This window comes from Carassius carassius, chromosome 41, assembly GCF_963082965.1.
Source record: "Carassius carassius chromosome 41, fCarCar2.1, whole genome shotgun sequence".
In the NCBI taxonomy this organism is placed as follows: Eukaryota; Metazoa; Chordata; class Actinopteri; order Cypriniformes; family Cyprinidae; genus Carassius; species Carassius carassius.
Genome location: NC_081795.1, coordinates 19341174 through 19361186, shown reverse-complemented (window position 1 = coordinate 19361186; position 20013 = coordinate 19341174). Strand labels below are relative to the sequence as shown.

At 39.3% G+C, this 20013-nt stretch overlaps 1 protein-coding gene across 2 annotated transcripts in view; it reads left to right on the top strand.

The window, feature by feature from the left end:
• arhgap35a (Rho GTPase activating protein 35a) overlaps positions 1–20013 on the top strand; it is an 83577-nt gene that overhangs the window by 41651 nt on the left and 21913 nt on the right. For both annotated transcript variants that reach the window (XM_059533441.1, XM_059533442.1), the window contains exon 2: positions 14344–18473. In XM_059533441.1, the coding sequence (XP_059389424.1) occupies positions 14739–18473 (3735 nt within the window). In that variant the 5' untranslated portion in view covers positions 14344–14738. The remainder of the gene's footprint in view (positions 1–14343; positions 18474–20013) is intronic.

The following is a 20013-nucleotide window of genomic DNA, read 5'->3' as shown; positions in this document are numbered from 1 at the left end:
TTTTAATAATAAATTGTGATAAGAATACCACTACCCAGACAACACAATTAGGCTATTACTTTGGTCACTGTCATTATGATTACAGGCTTCATTCATGGCTATCCTGAGAGTAGAAGAGAGGCTTTACACTGGATAATCTAATCTAATCATTAATACATATTATATTCTTTATATTATAAGCTGTGTATGAGAATCATGCCTGTTATTAAATACAGTAGTAAATCCCAAACCCTGACTGTGTGAATGTAGCCATTGAAATGTAGGATTTTACACTTGAAGCTCTCACACAGCGATCTTGTCATTTTTTTTAATTGTTGTCAAAATCCTCAAGTGCAAGAAATTATTTCTTGCCTGCATCAAAGAAGAAAGTGTTTTAATGTTATAGACTCATTTGACGAGACCAAACTGGTTAATGAGTGTGTGCGTTTGTGTATCAGAGACTTTAACACTCTCTATCATTGCAAGCGCAGATGGTACATTATAAGTGTAGCGTATGTGTGGAAGAACCATCTGTTTGAAACAGAGTAACCCTTCTGTGCTGGTGTCCCATAGGATATGGTGTTGACATACAGCACATGCTTGCTTAACTCACATACTATATATCATTACACATAAACCAACAGGGTTCCTAAAAATATGGAAAACATGATTGGAACATTGATATAGAGTTTCAAGGCCTCCAAAAGTCTTGAAATGGATTACTTATCACGAAATAGCTAAACTATAACAAAACTTGCAGTTTGCAAAGTTCTTTTGAATCGGCTCTTTTCAGTTCACAAATCGTCTGAATGATTCATTAACAAATCACTCTCTATTGGAATGATTCCTAAAAACCTTACCCAGTGTTAATAAATAACTAGAAAGGTCATGGACAAATCATGAAAATGCATTAGTCGAAAACGATGGTAACTCTGATCCATGCTCCTACAATACGAATTCAGGTTCAACAGAGATTGTATATAGTCTTTAGATTTTTAACAAAGCTAGTTTCCCTCAAGCAAAGGGTCTGTTTTTGGTTCATGGTTTGAAATTGACCTAGGGACTATCAAGTCTTGGACGACCCTCTTTGTACCTCTAGTCCCCAACACCTGTGTCTTAGTACAATTAACCATCCAATTAGTCTGCAAATCTCTGCTGTTGTGGAATAGATTGGCAGCTGGGAAGGGAGTGTTTGGTCCTGAAGGAAGGAGGCATTGTGTAATTATAATTGCCTCTTTGTATGGTAGAGCTGTGTACATTTGCACCTGACAGGTTATGCGAGGGTGTTGAGGGTCTGTCTGTATACATTTTATGGTTTGATTGTATAGTTTGATTACACATTTTATGGTTTGATTGTATACAGTTTGATTACACATTTTATGGTTTGATTGTATACAGTTTGATTACAGTATTATTAGACTGTGGTATTAAATTTACACCCTATAAGCTATCTTCCTCAACTGTTTGTTGACCGTAGTCCAGGGATATCCAATGCTGCTGGATCACCTTCCTACACACTGGCAACCTGCTTCAACACAAAGCTTCAACTTTCTAGTAATCCTGAAGACCTTGATTAGCTGATTCAGGTATGTTTGATAAAGGCTGAATATTCTGCAGATTGATCATTCCTGGACTTAAGGATGAATTCACACTGCCAGCAGTGACAAAACGGTCCGGAGGTTTTTCTTTTTAATTTGAGAGCTGGCGATTTGAGGTAGCACTAGCTGTTTGCTAACGTATACATACTTGCGTAATTTACAAAATGTAGACATAAATTACATGTTTAGTAGATATTAAAGGGGTCATGAACTGAGAAATCTAAATTCTCTTAATCTTTTGACATATAAGAGGTCATTGTACTTTAAAAACATCTTTTAAGTTTCAGAACTAAAAACTTTCATTAGTCTAAAATCAGTTTCTGTTGAAGCCAATCTGCCAATCTGTGTAATGTGCCACTTTATGGCACAGTAGTGTGGCTTAACCCCGCCTCTGCAGATGAAGATCAAAGCCTGTTTCTACATAACTGCCTACTGTATTTAGCCCCTTCCACTGATTTGTGCATGTAGTTTAAATAACGAGGCAAACGCAGGTCTATGCAAAAACCAAATGATAAAGACGGATCCGAAGACAAGATGCTGTGAAGTGCCAAGTTGTGGAAAAACTGAGTCTTTGTGTTGCCGTCCTTCTGATCCTAACATTTGGAAAGAGTGGGTGACCTTTTTTTATTTTTTTTTATGTAGTTCCAGTTGTTATTTTGTTAACTTCATTTTACAGTGGATTCATTTACAAACAAATTACAATTTGACACAGAATGTTCAGAAAAATTGAAGCAAAAAGACGATGCTATGCCGACTATATTGGATCTGACAGCAATGTCACACCACACAAAGTGTCAATAACTGTTTTTATTACGTGGTCACAATTTCTTTGTCTGTTTGTTTGCAGATTGTTTGATATGTACTGAGTATTTACAACCCGAATTCCGGAAAAGTTGGGACGTTTTTTAAATTTTAATAAAATGAAAACTAAAGGAATTTCAAATCACATGAGCCAATATTTTATTCACAATAGAACATAGATAACGTAGCAAATGTTTAAACGGAGAAATTTTACACTTTTATCCACTTAATTATCTCATTTAAAATTTAATGCCTGCTACAGGTCTCAAAAAAGTTGGCACGGGGGCAACAAATGGCTAAAAAAGCAAGCAGTTTTGAAAAGATTCAGCTGGGAGAACATCTAGTGATTAATTAAGTTAATTGATATCAGGTCTGTAACATGATTAGCTATAAAAGCTTTGTCTTAGAGAAGCAGAGTCTCTCAGAAGTAAAGATGGGCAGAGGCTCTCCAATCTGTGAAAGACTGCGTAAAAAAATTGTGGAAAAAATTAAAAACGATGTTCCTCAACGTCAAATTGCAAAGGCTTTGCAAATCTCATCATCTACAGTGCATAACATCATCAAACGATTCAGAGAAACTGGAGAAATCTCTGTGCGTAAGGGACAAGGCCGGAGACCTTTATTGGATGCCCGTGGTCTTCGGGCTCTCAGACGACACTGCATCACTCATTGGCATGATTGTGTCAATGACATTACTAAATGGGCCCAGGAATACTTTCAGAAACCACTGTCGGTAAACACAATCCGCCGTGCCATCAGCAGATGCCAACTAAAGCTCTATCATGCAAAAAGGAAGCCATATGTGAACATGGTCCAGAAGCGCCGTCGTGTCCTGTGGGCCAAGGCTCATTTAAAATGGACTATTTCAAAGTGGAATAGTGTTTTATGGTCAGACGAGTCCAAATTTGACATTCTTGTTGGAAATCACGGACGCCGTGTCCTCCGGGCTAAAGAGGAGGGAGACCTTCCAGCATGTTATCAGCGTTCAGTTCAAAAGCCAGCATCTCTGATGGTATGGGGGTGCATAAGTGCATACGGTATGGGCAGCTTGCATGTTTTGGAAGGCTCTGTGAATGCTGAAAGGTATATAAAGGTTTTAGAGCAACATATGCTTCCCTCCAAACAACGTCTATTTCAGGGAAGGCCTTGTTTATTTCAGCAGGACAATGCAAAACCACATACTGCAGCTATAACAACAGCATGGCTTCGTCGTAGAAGAGTCCGGGTGCTAACCTGGCCTGCCTGCAGTCCAGATCTTTCACCTATAGAGAACATTTGGCGCATCATTAAACGAAAAATACGTCAAAGACGACCACGAACTCTTCAGCAGCTGGAAATCTATATAAGGCAAGAATGGGACCAAATTCCAACAGCAAAACTCCAGCAACTCATAGCCTCAATGCCCAGACGTCTTCAAACTGTTTTGAAAAGAAAAGGAGATGCTACACCATGGTAAACATGCCCCGTCCCAACTATTTTGAGACCTGTAGCAGAAATCAAAATTGAAATGAGCTCATTTTGTGCATAAAATTGTAAACTTTCTCAGTTTAAACATTTGCTATGTTATCTATGTTCTATTGTGAATAAAATATTGGCTCATGTGATTTGAAAGTCTTTTAGTTTTCATTTTATTAAAATTTTAAAAACGTCCCAACTTTTCCGGAATTCGGGTTGTATGTGTTTTTAACCTAAATCACAGCAGCGTCCTTCTATGAAAGATGTAGGCTGTCAAGCATACACAACTGCTAGCCAATCATAGCAGCGGGCCTTTTCTTCCGAGTCTACAATCGTATTCTCACACCTATTTAAACAGAGAATTTCAATGAGGGGGATCAAAACAAGACAGAAAGTAGCCTATTATTTCAAAATTATGATATTTTTTTTATGTAAAAATCTTGATAACATTTTAAGTGGACTTCAGAGAACAGTACAAAATAACAAAAAAGGCAGTTCATGACCGCTTTAACTTGCAATCTGATGACATTCAGTGTAGGTGAAGATGATGATGAAGCTTTTGTGTACCATTGCCTGATAAAGTTGGATATATCAGTTGAGTAGCAACCAACAGTACAATCACTTGGCTGTGAAGAGCGCTTAAACTCTGCCAGTGTTGCAATGGATTTTAAATATCCAATTTCAAATTGGTGCATTTTAAGGTCATAAACCCAGTTATAGCCAGAAGATACTTTGTTCAGAAATCCATTCCCGCTAGATTTCAAACATACGCATACCTTCAAACCAGAGCAAAAAAAATAAAAAATAATATGCATCTCTATTTGTCAACCACAATGTCAGTTGTATTTGCATGTATGCCTCCTTATCCAACAAATTTAGACAAAGGTTTCTTGTTCCTGTCAATGCTCTCAAGTGAGGGAAGCCACAGAAATATAGTCAGCACAAGAGAACCAGTCCCCAAACACACTGTCCATCTTAAATACCTGCTAAAGCTGTGATCTTGCCAGAGTTTTTTGGCCTTTTGTCAACTGTCCCAGGGTAGGAAGAGTAGGCATATGTTGAGAAGAGTAACTCATGAAGAGTAGAGTCAAATGAAGGTCATCTATCTTTGCGAAGGCTGTGCGGTAGGTTGAATTGTGAAGTTTGGTGTGGGCCGCTGTGTTGGTGTGTGGCTGAAGAGAGGGAGCCCCCTATCGCTGTCAAACCTTCCACCATTCCTGCTGGTGTGAGGAATTAATAGCTGTCATCATGCACGGCTCCCTGATGAGAAATGTTTAGAGTCTTTAACGTGAGAGAGTCATGGTGTTAGAGATTAGTTACAAGAGCAAACCTCAACTTACCTCTCGTCGCTCTACACTTTTTCCTCTAAATGGATAATACTTTCTGTTTTGTTGTTTTCGTTTTCTCTACAGCCTGCCCTTTCTGACCCACACCCTCTCTTTTCCTTCTCCATACTTACTAAACAAGACCTCTGTTCCAAGTTTCAGGCTGAGAAAAGTGTGTGCATATGTGTCGAGAGCGAGAGAGGAAGCCATCCTGCAGATTGGTCTTGATCACAATCTGGCTTCAATGAGAAAACCCCTGCTCGACTTGCCATTACAAGCTTCTAGCACAGGGAAGCAAAACTTTGCAACAAAAGGTTGTTTTTAAAATGATGCAGAGGAGGATGATTTTTGCAGTGGTTAAACAAGTCAATAATGGATTTTGACAGCAAAATCGGGCAACATTAAGAACTAGGTCAGGGGCTTTATGGTCGCAATGCTTTCTTTTTTTGTGTGTATGCATGTGTGTGGTTAACTGCATTTTATCATGCCTGAAGATGCCTGAAGAGCTAGCCATCCTGGAAATATGAAGATTCAGAGAGTGCTGTGTTAATCCAGCATAATCTGGTGTGCTTTGCATGCAAACCATTGCTGGCCTTGGTGAGATTACAATTATGATGTATGAGCTTTGAGTCATGGGTTTGTCTGCATTTATGTTTCTACAGTAGTGGTCAAGTCAAACGCTTTAAACAAAATACATTGCGTCAAAGCAACTGAACAACATTCATTAGGAAAACAGTGCAAAATGATCATGCAAAATGATAGTTAAAGGCAGTTCATCATTGAATTCAGTGATGTCATCTCTGTTCAGTTAAATAGTGTCTGTGCATTTATTTGCAATCAAGTCAATGATATCGCTGTAGATGAAGTTACCCCAACTAAGCAAGCTAGAGGCGACAGCGGTAAGGAACCGAAACTCCATCGGTGACAGAATGGAGAAAAAAACCTTGGGAGAAACCAGGCTCAGTTGGGGGGGCCAGTTCTCCTTTGACCAGACGAAACCAGTAGTTCAATTCCAGGCTGCAGCAATTCAGATTGTGCAGAAGAATCATCTGTTTCCTGTGGTCTTGTCCTGGTGGTCCTCTGAGACAAGGTCTTTACAGGAGATCTGTATCTGGGGCTCTAGTTGTCCTGGTCTCTGCTGTCTTTCAGGGATGTAGAGGTCCTTTCTAGGTGCTGATCCACCATCTCGTCTGGATACGTACTGGATCCGGGTGACTGCAGTGACCCTCTGATCTGGACACAGACTGGATCTGGTGGCTACGGTGACCTCGGAATAAGAGAGAAACAGACAAATATTAGCGTGGATGCCATTCTTCTAATGATGTAGCAAGTACATAGGGTGTTATGTGCAGTGTTCCTGGTTCCGGTTTACCTAATTAATGCAGCCTAAAAATCCTTTAACGGATTTGGATATTAAAAGCATATTAGTATGTAAGCCAGGTTAAAGAGATGGGTCTTTAATCTAGATTTAAACTGCAAGAGTGTGTCTGCCTCCCGAACAATGTTAGGTAGGTTATTCCAGAGTTTAGGCGTCAAATAGGAAAAGGATCTGCCGCCCGCAGTTGATTTTGATATTTTAGGTATTATCAAATTGCCTGAGTTTTGAGAACGTAGCGGACGTAGAGGATTATAATGTAAAAGGAGCTCATTCAAATACTGAGGTACTAAAACATTCAGGACTTTATAAGTAATAAGCAATATTTTAAATTCTATACGATGTTTAATAGGGAGCCAGTGCAGTGTTGACAGGACCGGGCTAATACTTCCTGGTTCTAGTAAGAACTCTTGCTGCTGCATTTTGGACTAGCTGTAGTTGTTTACTAAGCATGCAGAACAACCACCCAATAAAGCATTACAATAATCTAACCTTGAGGTCATAAATGCATGGATTAACATTTCTGCATTTGACATTGAGAGCATAGGCCGTAATTTAAATATATTTTTGAGATGGAAAAATGCAGTTTTACAAATGCTAGAAACGTGGCTTTCTAAGGAAAGATTGCGATCAAATAGCACACCTAGGTTCCTAACTGATGACGAAGAATTGACAGAGCAACCATCAAGTCTTAGACCGTGTTCTAGGTTATTACAAGCAGAGTTTTTAGGTCCTTTAATTAACACCTCTGTTTTTTTCAGAATTTAGCAGTAAGAAATTACTCGTCATCCAGTTTTTTATATCGACTATGCATTCCATTAGTTTTTCAAATTGGTTTGTTTCACCGGGCCGTAAAGAAATATAGAACTGAGTATCATCAGCATAACAGTTAAAGCTAACACCATGTTTCCTGATGATATCTCCCAAGGGTAACATATAAAGCGTGAAGAGTAGCGGCCCTAGTACTGAGCCTTGAGGTACTCCATACTGCACTTTTGACCGATATGATACATCTGCATTCACTGCTACGAACTGATGGCGGTCATATAAGTACGATTTAAACCATGCTAATGCACTTTCACTGATGCCAACAAAGTGTTCAAGTCTATGCAAAAGAATGTGGTCAATTGTGTCAAACGCAGCACTAAGATCCAATAAAACTAACAGAGAAATACACCCACGATCAGATGATAAGAGCAGATCATTTCAACATGACATGACAAGTACAGTACAGACTTCATTTCCAACCATCCTCCAACACACTTGGCTGTCCTTTTAATTTAATCCTGAAGACCTGGATTAGTTGGTTCAGGTGTGTTTTGGTTGGGGTTGTAGCTAAACATTCTAGGATTGTAGCTCTTCAGGAGCAGTAATTGACACCCCTGGTTTAGACTTTCCTACAGTGGTCAAATATTAAATTGTCCGGTGAGTGTATTGGTATAATTAATGCACTGTGGATGCATGTGGTTGAAGCTGGTACATTTATTTTTGAGGGGAATAATATGTATGATATGTCTTTGTTTTCTGACATCACGGTCGGTGTGCATTATGCCTATTGGATCACCCATTTTATAGCAGGAGAACAACACATTTACTTTAGCCTCTCAGTTCTGGATATGGATAATTTGATCTGCTGGCCATTCTAGCTGAATATTTTATACATCTTCATTCCCATTTGTTCATCTTCCCATCCCTGTATGACTCTCTCTTGCTCTCTCCACTGCAGCATTAGACTCTCTCCCTAAGCAGGAAGTGTTGTCCATGCAAAAGCTCTGTTCCTCATTGCCCCAGGCAGTGTTCTAATGGACTCCAGGTCTCGAGAGAGACTGAGAGAGGGATTAGGGGTGGGGGAAATGGATGAGTAGACTACTCTTATGACCGCATTAGTGCTGATTCAGTTGGAGGAACGGGCTTGCAAGTAGCATCAGTCAAACTAAACTGTGTTTGCACTACTCCTGTCTTGCTTTGTCATCATCGCCATCTCTGTCAGCTATAATTCTTTTATGAAACGTAGCATTGACGAGGACAGGCCAGAAATGTAAAGGGCCTATGCACCATCCCTGTGGGACATTATATAAATGGCCTCTCATTTCCTATGCTACATGGACTTTGGCTCCAGTAAAGATAACACTCTATAGTGGAATTCTTTCTATAGATAAATGCTGATGGCTGGACAAATATCTCTCCTCATTATTTTAGTGTTGTGGCACGACATTAGGAATAATTTGTGCACCAGTACATTAGGGCTGTGACAGTTGTGTACTGCCACAGCAAGCATAATATGAAGTTTTGTATAAAAGTGTAATTACAGTAATAGTTGCAAATTGTTTTATTTAAACTGTAAGTCTATGGTAATTCACTAATTACCTCAAACTCCATACACAGTGTTTCCTTTAGATTGGCAGGTTTGAGCGCAGGAAAATACTCTTTATGCATTCAGCAAATTAATTTTGTGTTGGGCAATGGACCTTGTTGGGAAACCAAATACTACATCCCCGATCTGGAGCCATCTCCATTTATGTCACCCATCTGCATTTGCACTAGTTCCCGTGATTGCAAACGCCTGGCTGGTCAGGTTTGGTGAAGCTTTCTCAAAACTGGCCAAATACAAACGAGACAGCGATTAAATGAAAGATGTTAACAAGAAATATGCCAACGATTGCGTTTTCAAAAAGAGCGTGCAGATGAGGAGTTAATGAGCTTGCTTGGCGGCGGAATAGTGAACAATGTCTTCACCGGATGCAACACTGCCGCGTTGCAACAGGTTTAGTCTGTCTAGTATCTACACAGGACATTTGAATTCTGTGTCAGTTCCTCAAAGACCGGACGAGGCAGTTTACTGTTGGGGATTTATCATGTTGTATCATGCTGCATACAGTGTAGCATCACTCATTATGAGTATTTTGTCGCACTGCTCCGCTCGCTACCATTTGACAGGGTGTATTTAACTTTCTTATTTAGGCTACTTTCTTTTTTAACAGTATTATTTCTTTGATATTTTAGTGTTTTGCAGGCTGCGTTCACTGATGGAAGTGCTCAAATAAACATGGACTGACGAGTTAAATTGGGTGTGTTAGATGATTTCAAAAGACGTATATAAATATATATATAATATATATATATATATATAATATATACAAAATATATATCATGCATATGTACAGTTTAAGTCAGCTTTAATCACCTTTTTGGTAACTTCATGACTTCACTAACCACGACACTTCATGCACAGTTTATTTTGCGGTGTAATATGAACCATTTCTGTGCTCACTTAACTCGCACCTGGCGATAAGTGAAGTATAGTGCATTTCTGAAACGTCTCCTGTTTTCAGTCGCTCTGCGACTGAATAAATTAACTTCTTGTCAAGAGGAAAAAGTGACAGAAGCAGCAGTTGTGAGTAGCCCACACTGAACTGAAACTGAAAAAAATTATCGTCTTCGTTAATGAGCTAATTTTGACACTACTAATATATTAATATATATATATATATATATATATATATATATATATATATATATATATATATACACACACACCACCACTGTGGTAGTAAAAATCAGCCACTGTTACAGCCCTACAGGACATTGTCACATGATAATACTCTCTCAACAATAACAGTGTTTTTGGTACCCAAACAATACACATCTGTTATTTACTGATGTTCAGCGACGTTTTCAATCTTCGCTTCTTTTGAAGAGAATATAAAAGACTGATTGATCTGCGAGAGTGTGTGTAAGTGGATGTTTAAAGCTTGTCAGCCCAGATTGTGTGTGAATATCTGTTTAGACAGTCTTCTTCACAGTAGTTTGACAGGAAACAAATTATAGTTTTCATTTCTGTTGGTATTAATTATAATCTTTGAAACTGCTTTTGTCTGTTGCATTTTGCTCTTAAGACTCTTTCAGAGGGGGCTTTATTGTTCTCTAGTTTGATTGTCTCGGCTATGGAGTTGTTCATTACTGGAGGCTGGAGATCATCTTGTATATGATGTCTTAAAGTAAGCGTGTCAACTTTTTTAATTCTCAATTAGATATTCAGTGTGTAGCATGAGAGATGTTTCCAACAAATCTCTTATTTTTCGTTGTCTTTCTAGTCTTGGTCACAGATCAGTTCAGTTCAGGTCAGGTCAGGGGCACTTATTAGCACTCAAAACAGTGAGTCCTTCTGAGATATAGCCATGTCCTTTGAGGAAAAAAAATGCAAAGCTTAACACTGCACATCACTCAGACTTTAGTGTATGGATTTCTTTCCTCTGATCAGCTTGGCCTCTGCCATTTTAATAGTATTCTTAGCCTGTGTGCAGGTCAGGTCCAAGGACGATGGAATTTGACCAGTTTTTAAAGAGTAGCCTAAAACTCAAAATGCTTGTAGAGTTTAAACCTTGACAGTCCCTTAGAAGACTAAACTGCCCTTTAATGAAGCTTTGGAATGCTCTGTTCCCTTATGATTGGCCCCTCTCACTGAGTTAAGTGCAACCCACTGTTACAAGCAAGTGCAAACTTCACACCCTTTCGGCCATTACTTGCTCTTTTTGGTTTAGCTGGCGTCCATTTCTCAGATTGTCTTTCTTACACCCACCAGCTTCCTCTTGTTATGTAGGCATGTGAGCCATGTATGAGGGCAAGTCCAGGCATATCTTCATCTATTAGTGACTGTCCTGACACGATGGGTTGGATAAAGTTCTCAAGTCTGCAGGCTACATGCAAGCTTAGCTTTGGCTTGATGGACTGTATCACGTCTTAACATGGATGTGTGTGTGTATCTCACCTCTGATTGGTGGATGCTGGAACATCTCCTTTAGCCATGTGTTAGGTTGCCATACCTAGTGTTCCCATTTATTTTGCAGATGTGCAAGAGATTGTAAGTTGTCTCATTTTATATTTTTAGTTTCAGCCCCCTCATCTACTATGCACCCTTAATGCACACTTATTTTTGAATTCATGCAAATACAGACTTTATAGCAGACAAATGAGTATCGGAAGGTTAAGTTGGCATTTGAGATGGGGCCTTGTCTTACCTAAACATGCAAGAAGCCATTAGTGTAATCCTGTTTTTATTTCCTTGATGGACAAATGCAACTTGCATGTGAACATTTTCACGTTGTTTACCAGAAAATAGTTTAATTTCTATTTTAAATTATGGTTATTGTCAAATTTAAAACCTAGAGCAGTTGTTGGACAAGAAGTGTTTAGAATTCCAGAAAGACACAAACAGTTATTTGTGGCTTGAACATCTACTTGTGGTGCTTAAGTTTTTATTAGTTGATTTTGTATCAACTATACTAGCCATCTGTTCGCATGTTTGTGATATCTATCATTTGTTTGTTGCTGCATTGGCTCATCAGGGGAAAAATCAAAGGCTGATTTGGCTCTCATCTTTAGCTGTTGTAAGTTTAATTTCGTTCAAGGAACATGGAAAGACAAAGCATTACAGGGAATTACACAGCTGGGACAGATCAAGCAGATGTGGAGTTTCAGAGAGCCAGGTCATGAAGAGCAAAAGAATAATGAGCACTTCCTTAATTAGACTATGACTTTCACAATTGGTCATGAACCAGCAAGCATGGCATCAATTGTCATGTTGGTGACCCAACAAAATAGACACACTGATTTTATTTTATTTATTTTATTTGGTCCCAGAAGCTGGAGTCACCACCTGGTTGTGTGTGATCTTTAGCCAGGCAGGTGTCATGGTTATTTGTTAATGATTTATTTTTCCTTGAGGGCTCTAAAGTGTTTCTCTGCTAAAATTAATTTTCAAGCCACAAAATGCATTCTCACATCTTTTCTTTCTTATTGTAACATCTTGGAATTTAATATGGAAGGCATTATCATGGGTGGCACTTAGTTGTACAGTAACCAGTTCTTGAACATAATTACATAATTACCTACCCTCTATCAGTATGAATGATATAATTACTCCCTCATAGCTTACTAACTGATAACCACATCTGATGGGCTTAAATATGTCCTCATGATTCTAACAGGCAACAAGAGAAAAAATATAGTTCATTTGATGTGTGAATGCAATGAAAATGTATCCAGGTTACATTTCATGTATGATTTTGAGAGGTTCTTGAACAGTTTAAGTGTAATATTTAACATATAAAATGGAGATGATGTTTCCGAGTTATGTTAGGGGAGCTGGTCAATGGTTAAACAAACATAACACTGCCTCACCCACAGCATTGCATTGCTCATTGGCTCTCCACTTCAACTGTAATGGGTGGGGGGGGGGGGGGTAGTAGAATAACAAATTTATTCTTGACATTTCAGGCTTTTTCTCTAGGTTAGCCAACATACCTCACTTTTGTGTTTGCTATATTGCAAGTATCCAGTGATTGCTGGCTAATCATTAAGTAACAATCTGTTTTTAACAGTTATACATGCATGATTCCATTGTTCTTATCACTGATCCAATATTGGCTGGCATGCAAGGCTCAAACTTTGATACCTTTTTCCACTCAGATATTAAGTGTCATAAATTTAAATTAAATGTTAAAACTCTTACATATTTTGTGTTTTCGAGAATGTTGGCTGAACATAGAATTTATTTCACAAAGCAAAATTGCCACAGCAGAATCATTACATTTGGCCCGCACAGTGACATCTGCAACTGCAATCATGTGTCACTTGTGAATGCTAGATGTATTGCCTTGAGAGCTGTTGTCAGCACATATACCTGGTCTTGCCTCCAAGGTGTTGCTGTTGGTCTGGCAGACAGAGGACTGTAGCTTCTGTAGTGCATTTCCTTGACTCCTTGGCATAGGCCCAAATCATTATTTCTGTTTAGATGACTCCCACTATGACAATCTGGGTTTGTCCCAACTTAAGTGCCTGTATATATAAACTAAAAAAATAGCCTATAAAATAAAAATGTATAAATAATGATTGTAATGTATTAAAACAGTAGCAGAATAGCAATAGCAAAATAGATATCGAAAGGTTAAGGATACTCTTTACACTTTTTTCTGTATTCTGTAATTATAGCTACATCTTTTTTGGCTTGTCTCTGCATTTGGGAGGCTATTGGGACTCAGGATTTCAAGAACAGTGTAAGGGCTCCTGTGAGCTCTTGTCATATATTGCCTAGAGGGTTATGTTATTTTTGTAGATTTCCAAAGGTCTTGAATTAATTTGTTTTGGTATCCACATGCTATCACCACTCAATTTAATCATGCATTTCCTGTTTTAAATCCGTTGTTAAATTTGATTCACTCTATCACTCTGTTGTTAATTTATTTTTTTTTATATTTATTTATAGCAAAAACCTTTTGAAAATGATTTTGAGACTGTGGAAAGCAGCCAATATGCATTGCTTCCTATTAAGGGCCATTTTGGGTTTCCCTCGTTGCCTAATTAAAACTGTTATCTCTGAAGCACTTTTCACAGCTTTCATCTGTGTGTATATGTTTGTCTGTGTTTGGGGATTAGAATGTGATGCCTTGTAGGGTTGAATAATTGTAAAATTTTCTCTTTGGTATTATACCAGTTTTGTATACCTTGGTATTGATACCAAGGTTATGCATAAACAACCCTGGGCAACTGTTTAAATGAATCAGGGACTGGCGGTGGTGCCAACATAATCGAATTCCTTGTGACTTTGCACTTGCATAGCCAATACTGTACTGCAATAAAATTTAACAGCAAATATAAAGTCATTCATCTTGATGTGAAAGCGTATATCTTTATAGTCATATTTGATCAAATTTGACCAAAATTATTTGTCCTCTAAGTAGTCCTAGATGTTTAATATGTGTCTTTTTGTAGTTAATTTTTCTAATTATAATGTCTGTTTTATTTCTTGCAGGGTGAGATCCAGGTTGGGTGAACCTGAAATCTACAGTATTTCTGTGTCAGAGTGCCCCTGAAGAGAGGAGATGGGCTGGAATACTAATACCTGCAGCATACCTGCCTAAGTCCACAAGGACTCTTCTCCCCCACCCTCAAACCCATTCCCTTCTTCCCCTTCTAAACCTCGTACCTTCAAATTCGTGAATAGCCAAATTGCTGCAGATTTAAAATTTGATCATTAAAGGCATTGGAGATACTGGACCTGCATGGAAAAAAAATACCTAAAGTAACTTTCAGGATCTTTAGAAATAAATTATTTGTCAAGCCTGAAAGCATTTGAATGGAACATCAACTCAGCAGCTTTCAGTCTAGAGCTTCTGGGAATGGCAAAATGAGTGCTGTCATACAGTGATGATGGCAAAAAAACAAGATGCTCGGGCACCAACCTACAACCTTGTTGTGGTAGGTTTGTCCGGGACTGAAAAGGAAAAGGGGCAATGTGGGGTAGGCAAGTCCTGCCTTTGTAATCGCTTTGTTCGCCCCAGTGCTGATGATTTTTATTTGGACCACACATCTGTTTTAAGCACAAGTGACTTTGGTGGTAGAGTGGTAAACAATGACCACTTCCTGTTTTGGGGTGAGGCGGTACGAATGTTGGAAGAGGGTTCTGAGTCCCGAATGCATGTGGTGGAACAGACAGAGTTTATTGATGACCAAACGTTTCAGCCACATCGAAGTACTGCCTTACAGCCCTATATCAAGCGGGCAGCTTCCACCAAACTGGCCTCTGCTGAGAAGCTTATGTATTTCTGCACAGATCAACTAGGACTAGAGCAAGACTTCGAGCAGAAGCAGATCCCTGAAGGCAAGCTTTTAGTGGATGGATTTTTACTCTGTGTAGATGTGAGCAGGGGAATGAACCGAAATTTTGATGACCAGATGAAGTTTGTCACCAATCTCTATAATCAGCTAGCTAAGACCAAGAAGCCAGTTGTAGTTGTGTTGACCAAGTGTGATGAAGGAGTTGAGAGGTACATTAAAGACTCTCACACCTTTGCCTTGGCCAAGAAGAATCTGCAGGTTGTTGAAACCTCAGCACGCTCTAACGTTAATGTTGACCTTGCCTTTCTTACCTTGGTGCAATTGATAGATAAGAGCAGAGGGAAGCCCAAGATCATTCCATATTTTGAAGCCCTCAAGCAGCAGAGTCAACAGATAGCATCTGCTAAGGATCGGTATGAGTGGCTGGTAAATCGCATTGTGAAGAACCATAATGAAACATGGCCCAACATCAACCGCAGAATGCAGACATCCCCTGAATACAAAGAGTATGTCTTCCTTGAGGGTACTTCCAAGGCCAAAAAACTATTCCAACAACATGTGCACAGGCTCAAGCAAGAGCATATAGAAAAACGTCGTAAAATCTATCTCAGCACACTCCCACAGGCTCTCAATTTTTTGGTTCCAGACCTGGATGAGATTGATCACCTGAGCTGGTCAGGAGTACAGAAAGTTATTGAGACTAAGCGGGAATTCTCCCACTGGTTTGTTGTGCTGGACGACACACCTTGGGAAACTACACCACACATTGACAACATGGAGGATGAACGCATTCCACAGGACCTTTTGGAAACCCCTGCAGCAGAGCAAATATATGAGTTTCACTTAGAACACCTGCGCAATGAGCGAAAGCGGGCAGAAATGCGATTGGAATTCAAAGAGAAACTTGCAACTTCGCCATTTGTTACACCTGGCAAACCCTGGGAGGAAGCGCGTAGCTTCATCATGAATGAGGAGTTTTATCAGTGGCTAGAGGAGTCTGAGTGCCTTGATATCTATAATAAATACCAGAAGATTATTATTGACCAAGCCAAAGAGGACTTCCAAGAACTTTTACTGGAGTACTCAGAGTTGTTCTATGAGCTTGAAGTTGATGCTAAGCCCAGTAAAGAAAAAATGGGTGCCATCCAAGAGGTTCTTGGAGAGGAGCAGAGGTTTAAGGCCCTCCAAAAGCTTCAAGCTGAGAGGGATGCCCTAGTGCTCAAGCATATCCATTTTGTCTACCACCCTACTAAGGAAACCTGTCCATGCAGTCCTCATTGTGTGGATGGCAAAATTGAGCAAATCTTAGCCCTTCGTTTTCCCACTCGATATTCCTTTGATGGGAGCTCAAAATCACAGTTTGGTGAGGGAAAGGTAGATAGAATTAATCTTGTGATCCTTGGCAAAGATGGACTTGCAAGGGAATTAGCTAATGAGATCAGAGCACTGTGCACCAATGATGAACGGTACGTGCTAGATGGAAGGACTTATGAACTGGCTCTTCGACCAATAGAGGGAAATGTACGCCTTCCAGTGAACTCCTTTCAGACACCCACTTTTGCCCCACACGGTTGCCTCTGCCTCTACAACTCAAAGGAATCCTTATCCTATGTTGCTGATAGTATTGAGAAATTACGAGAATCAACCATAGGTCGAAGGGATACTCATCTAGTTCAGCTTCCCTTGTCTCTTCTGTTGGTCACCAAAAGAGGTGTTGGTTCAATTTCTGACATTGGAGGAGAAACAGCACAAAGCCTGATCCAACAAGGTCAACAAGTGGCTGGCAAATTTCAGTGCAGTTATTTAGAGCCTGCTTCTCCAGGTGTGGGCTATGGTCGCAATATAAATGAAAAACATTTAAACCAGATACTCAAAGGTCTTTTAGACACACGAAGACCCTCAGTTAGTCTTGGCAGTACCTCCCCACCTCTGCTACCTGCACTTGCAAGTTTCAGAGACTCCCAGCAGAGCACAGAGGGTGACTTACAAATCATAATGTGTCTGATGTGTGGGGATACATATGATGTTGACCAGCTTCTTTCACCATTCTTGCTGCCCCAGCACTGTCGGCCCTCTTCCAGTCTATCCAATGGAACATCAGTTTTCTTGGATTTATCTATTGGTTGCCAAAGGCAAAGCATTGATCTGTCTGTTCTGTCCTACCACTCATCTTTTTCCTTACGTAAAAGCAGATTAGTGCATGGTTACATAGCAGTGTACTCAGCCAAACGGAAGGCTTCCATGGAAACCCTTTGTGCCTTCCTTTGTGAAATCCAGGACATAATTCCAGTGCAGTTGCTTGCTGTTGCAGAGACTCAATCAGAACTTTCAGACTCTGAGCCAGTCCGAGAGCAGCTTGCCCAAGGGGAGGAACTGGCCCATGAAATTGATGCCCGTTTCAGCTCTGTAATCTGTGGACCTGGTGGGGTGGTGGGAGGCTTGCATCGGATAGACCACTTCCAGCCATTCTTCAAGGAGGTAGTGGAGAAGAAAACCATTGTAGAGGCAACGTATATGTATGACAATGTTGCAGACAATGTCACCAATGAGAATGTTTCTTCACCTCGATGTGGCTCCCCAAGCATCACATTGCTGGACTCGGAGGACGACATCGAGCCCTCCCCACCTTATCCCACCCTGAGAGAAGATGGCACTTTGGCCCATGGTTTCAAGCACCCAGATATGGAGGGTGATGCCTTCTCACTCAACTCTGACATCACCACTTTTGAAAACAAGCTGAACAAAGTCCCACCTCAAGCTCGACCAAAGCTCAATGTCACCTTCGACATTCCCAAACCCTCACACATCAGTTCATACATTGACCTGGGCCCACACGGACCTAACAGGCGCTCATTACCATCAGTCACCTGGCCACCAGCAACTGAAGGTGGTTATGATCCATCTGACTATGCTGAGCCCATGGATGCTGTTGCAAAGCCCCGTCCCACAGAGGAGGAAAATATCTATTCTGTACCACATGACAGCACACAGGGCAAGATCATTACTATTCGCAATGCAAACAAAAGTCATCCTAATGGTGCAGGAAATGGATCAGACAGTGAGGCTGAAAGCAGTTCATTAGAACATAGACGGAAACTCTCTGCTCTTGGAGTTAAACCTGGACTGTATCGTGATCGCTCCAAACGCCTTGGAAAGTTTAGCAGCTTCCGCACAAGCTTCATTGGCAGTGATGATGAGCTTGGAGGTCTTCCCAAGATGAAAGAAGATGAGCTTGGTGCGCAGAAAGGGGACAGTTCCTTGAATGAAGAAGGCGAGGACCCAAAGAAGAGGAATATCTTGAGAAGTCTGCGAAGAAATACCAAGGTAAATTTTGTGGAATTATTTTGTTAAATATATTCATTATACTTCAGAGGACATTTATACAGGCTAACTTTCTTTAAGGTGGCCATAATTGTTTTCATTTTTATTCATATATGACTCTGAAATAATAGACTAAACTTGTGTAAGTGTTTGTTTTAAATGTATTTATATTCACATCTGTGTTGTGTCAGTGTTGTCCCAGTGTTATGATAGGCCTTGCGCTGTGCATGTTCAAGAGCTTCAAGTGCATCTTTATACATTAAGTATTTTAAATATATTAAAATAAAATATAATATACATTATAATGAAAATGTGTCTTCTGTCTAACAAATGCACAGGAATGGTGGTATGCCTTGTGTCATTTCTTGCACTTAGCTTCATCCAGGATTAGGGAAAGTATTTGACCCATGTATGGAGTCAATTTAACGCCGTATATATACGCAAAAAATGTATGTTTTGCAAAAGAAAATAAAGTTTTGCAGATGAAAATTAAAGTATTGAGGAAAATAAATTTGCTTTTTGTAAACAAAAATTAAGAATTGCAAAATATAAATGAAACCGTGCAAAAGCAATGATTTTGCAATACATATTTTCCATGGTCATATCTATTAATTTATTTGCAACGCTGCTTTTATTTTGCATGTCAGTCTAGTTTGAGCTTGCGATATAATTTTTCCTTTGCGCTTCACTTTTCCGAACGTCTCTCTTTGTGGCACTGTTTTGACTTGGGGGCGGAGTCAAGGGACGGGGGCATGTACAACATGCTTCCCTGGAAGTGACGTCATCGGCCCGAGATGCAGCTCACTGATCCAGGTCCTGTCATGATGAGCAGAGACTTTCTAGTGGATCGTTTATTTTTATTCAATAGCATTAAAACATTCATGTTTTCGTTTCATTTTCTTTATTAACAAATGTATGTGTATTAGCAGCATTTGCTCAAGTTAAAGAAGTTGTTAACATGAACATCTGCTGTTTATTTCTCTCGATGTGCACACTTTTATAGCATTAAAATGTGTATTGTTTCAATTGGTTAACTGCAAGTGTTTGTTTAAAATCTCTTAACTTTTTACTCAATTAGTCTGTGAAATTTTTTATTTTTTCATTTTTAGTTTAGTAACTTTTAACTTCTGCTTTAAAAGTGTATATATATATATATATATATATATATATATATATATATATATATTTAGATTACAATGTTATAATGTAATGTAATTTTAACCCTTTATTGCGCACATAGGCTACAGTATACCACAAATCAGCCAAAAAATACAGATATATTAATTTTTGCTCATATTGCCCAGCCCTACTGGAGTTTTAATTAAAGTTTACTGTAAAGTTTTTTTGTATTTTTTAAATAGCATAAATAAATAAATAAATAGCAAAAATGTATTAAACCGTTACGGTAAACAATAAAAAAAACTGTAAAAAGTAAACCTGTAAACTGTTTACCCCCACTTCAACACCTATAACCCCCCACCCCTCCCCATGCATGACAATCTGCCACACTGATGGTACTCCAAAAAAAATTCTAAGGTTGGCA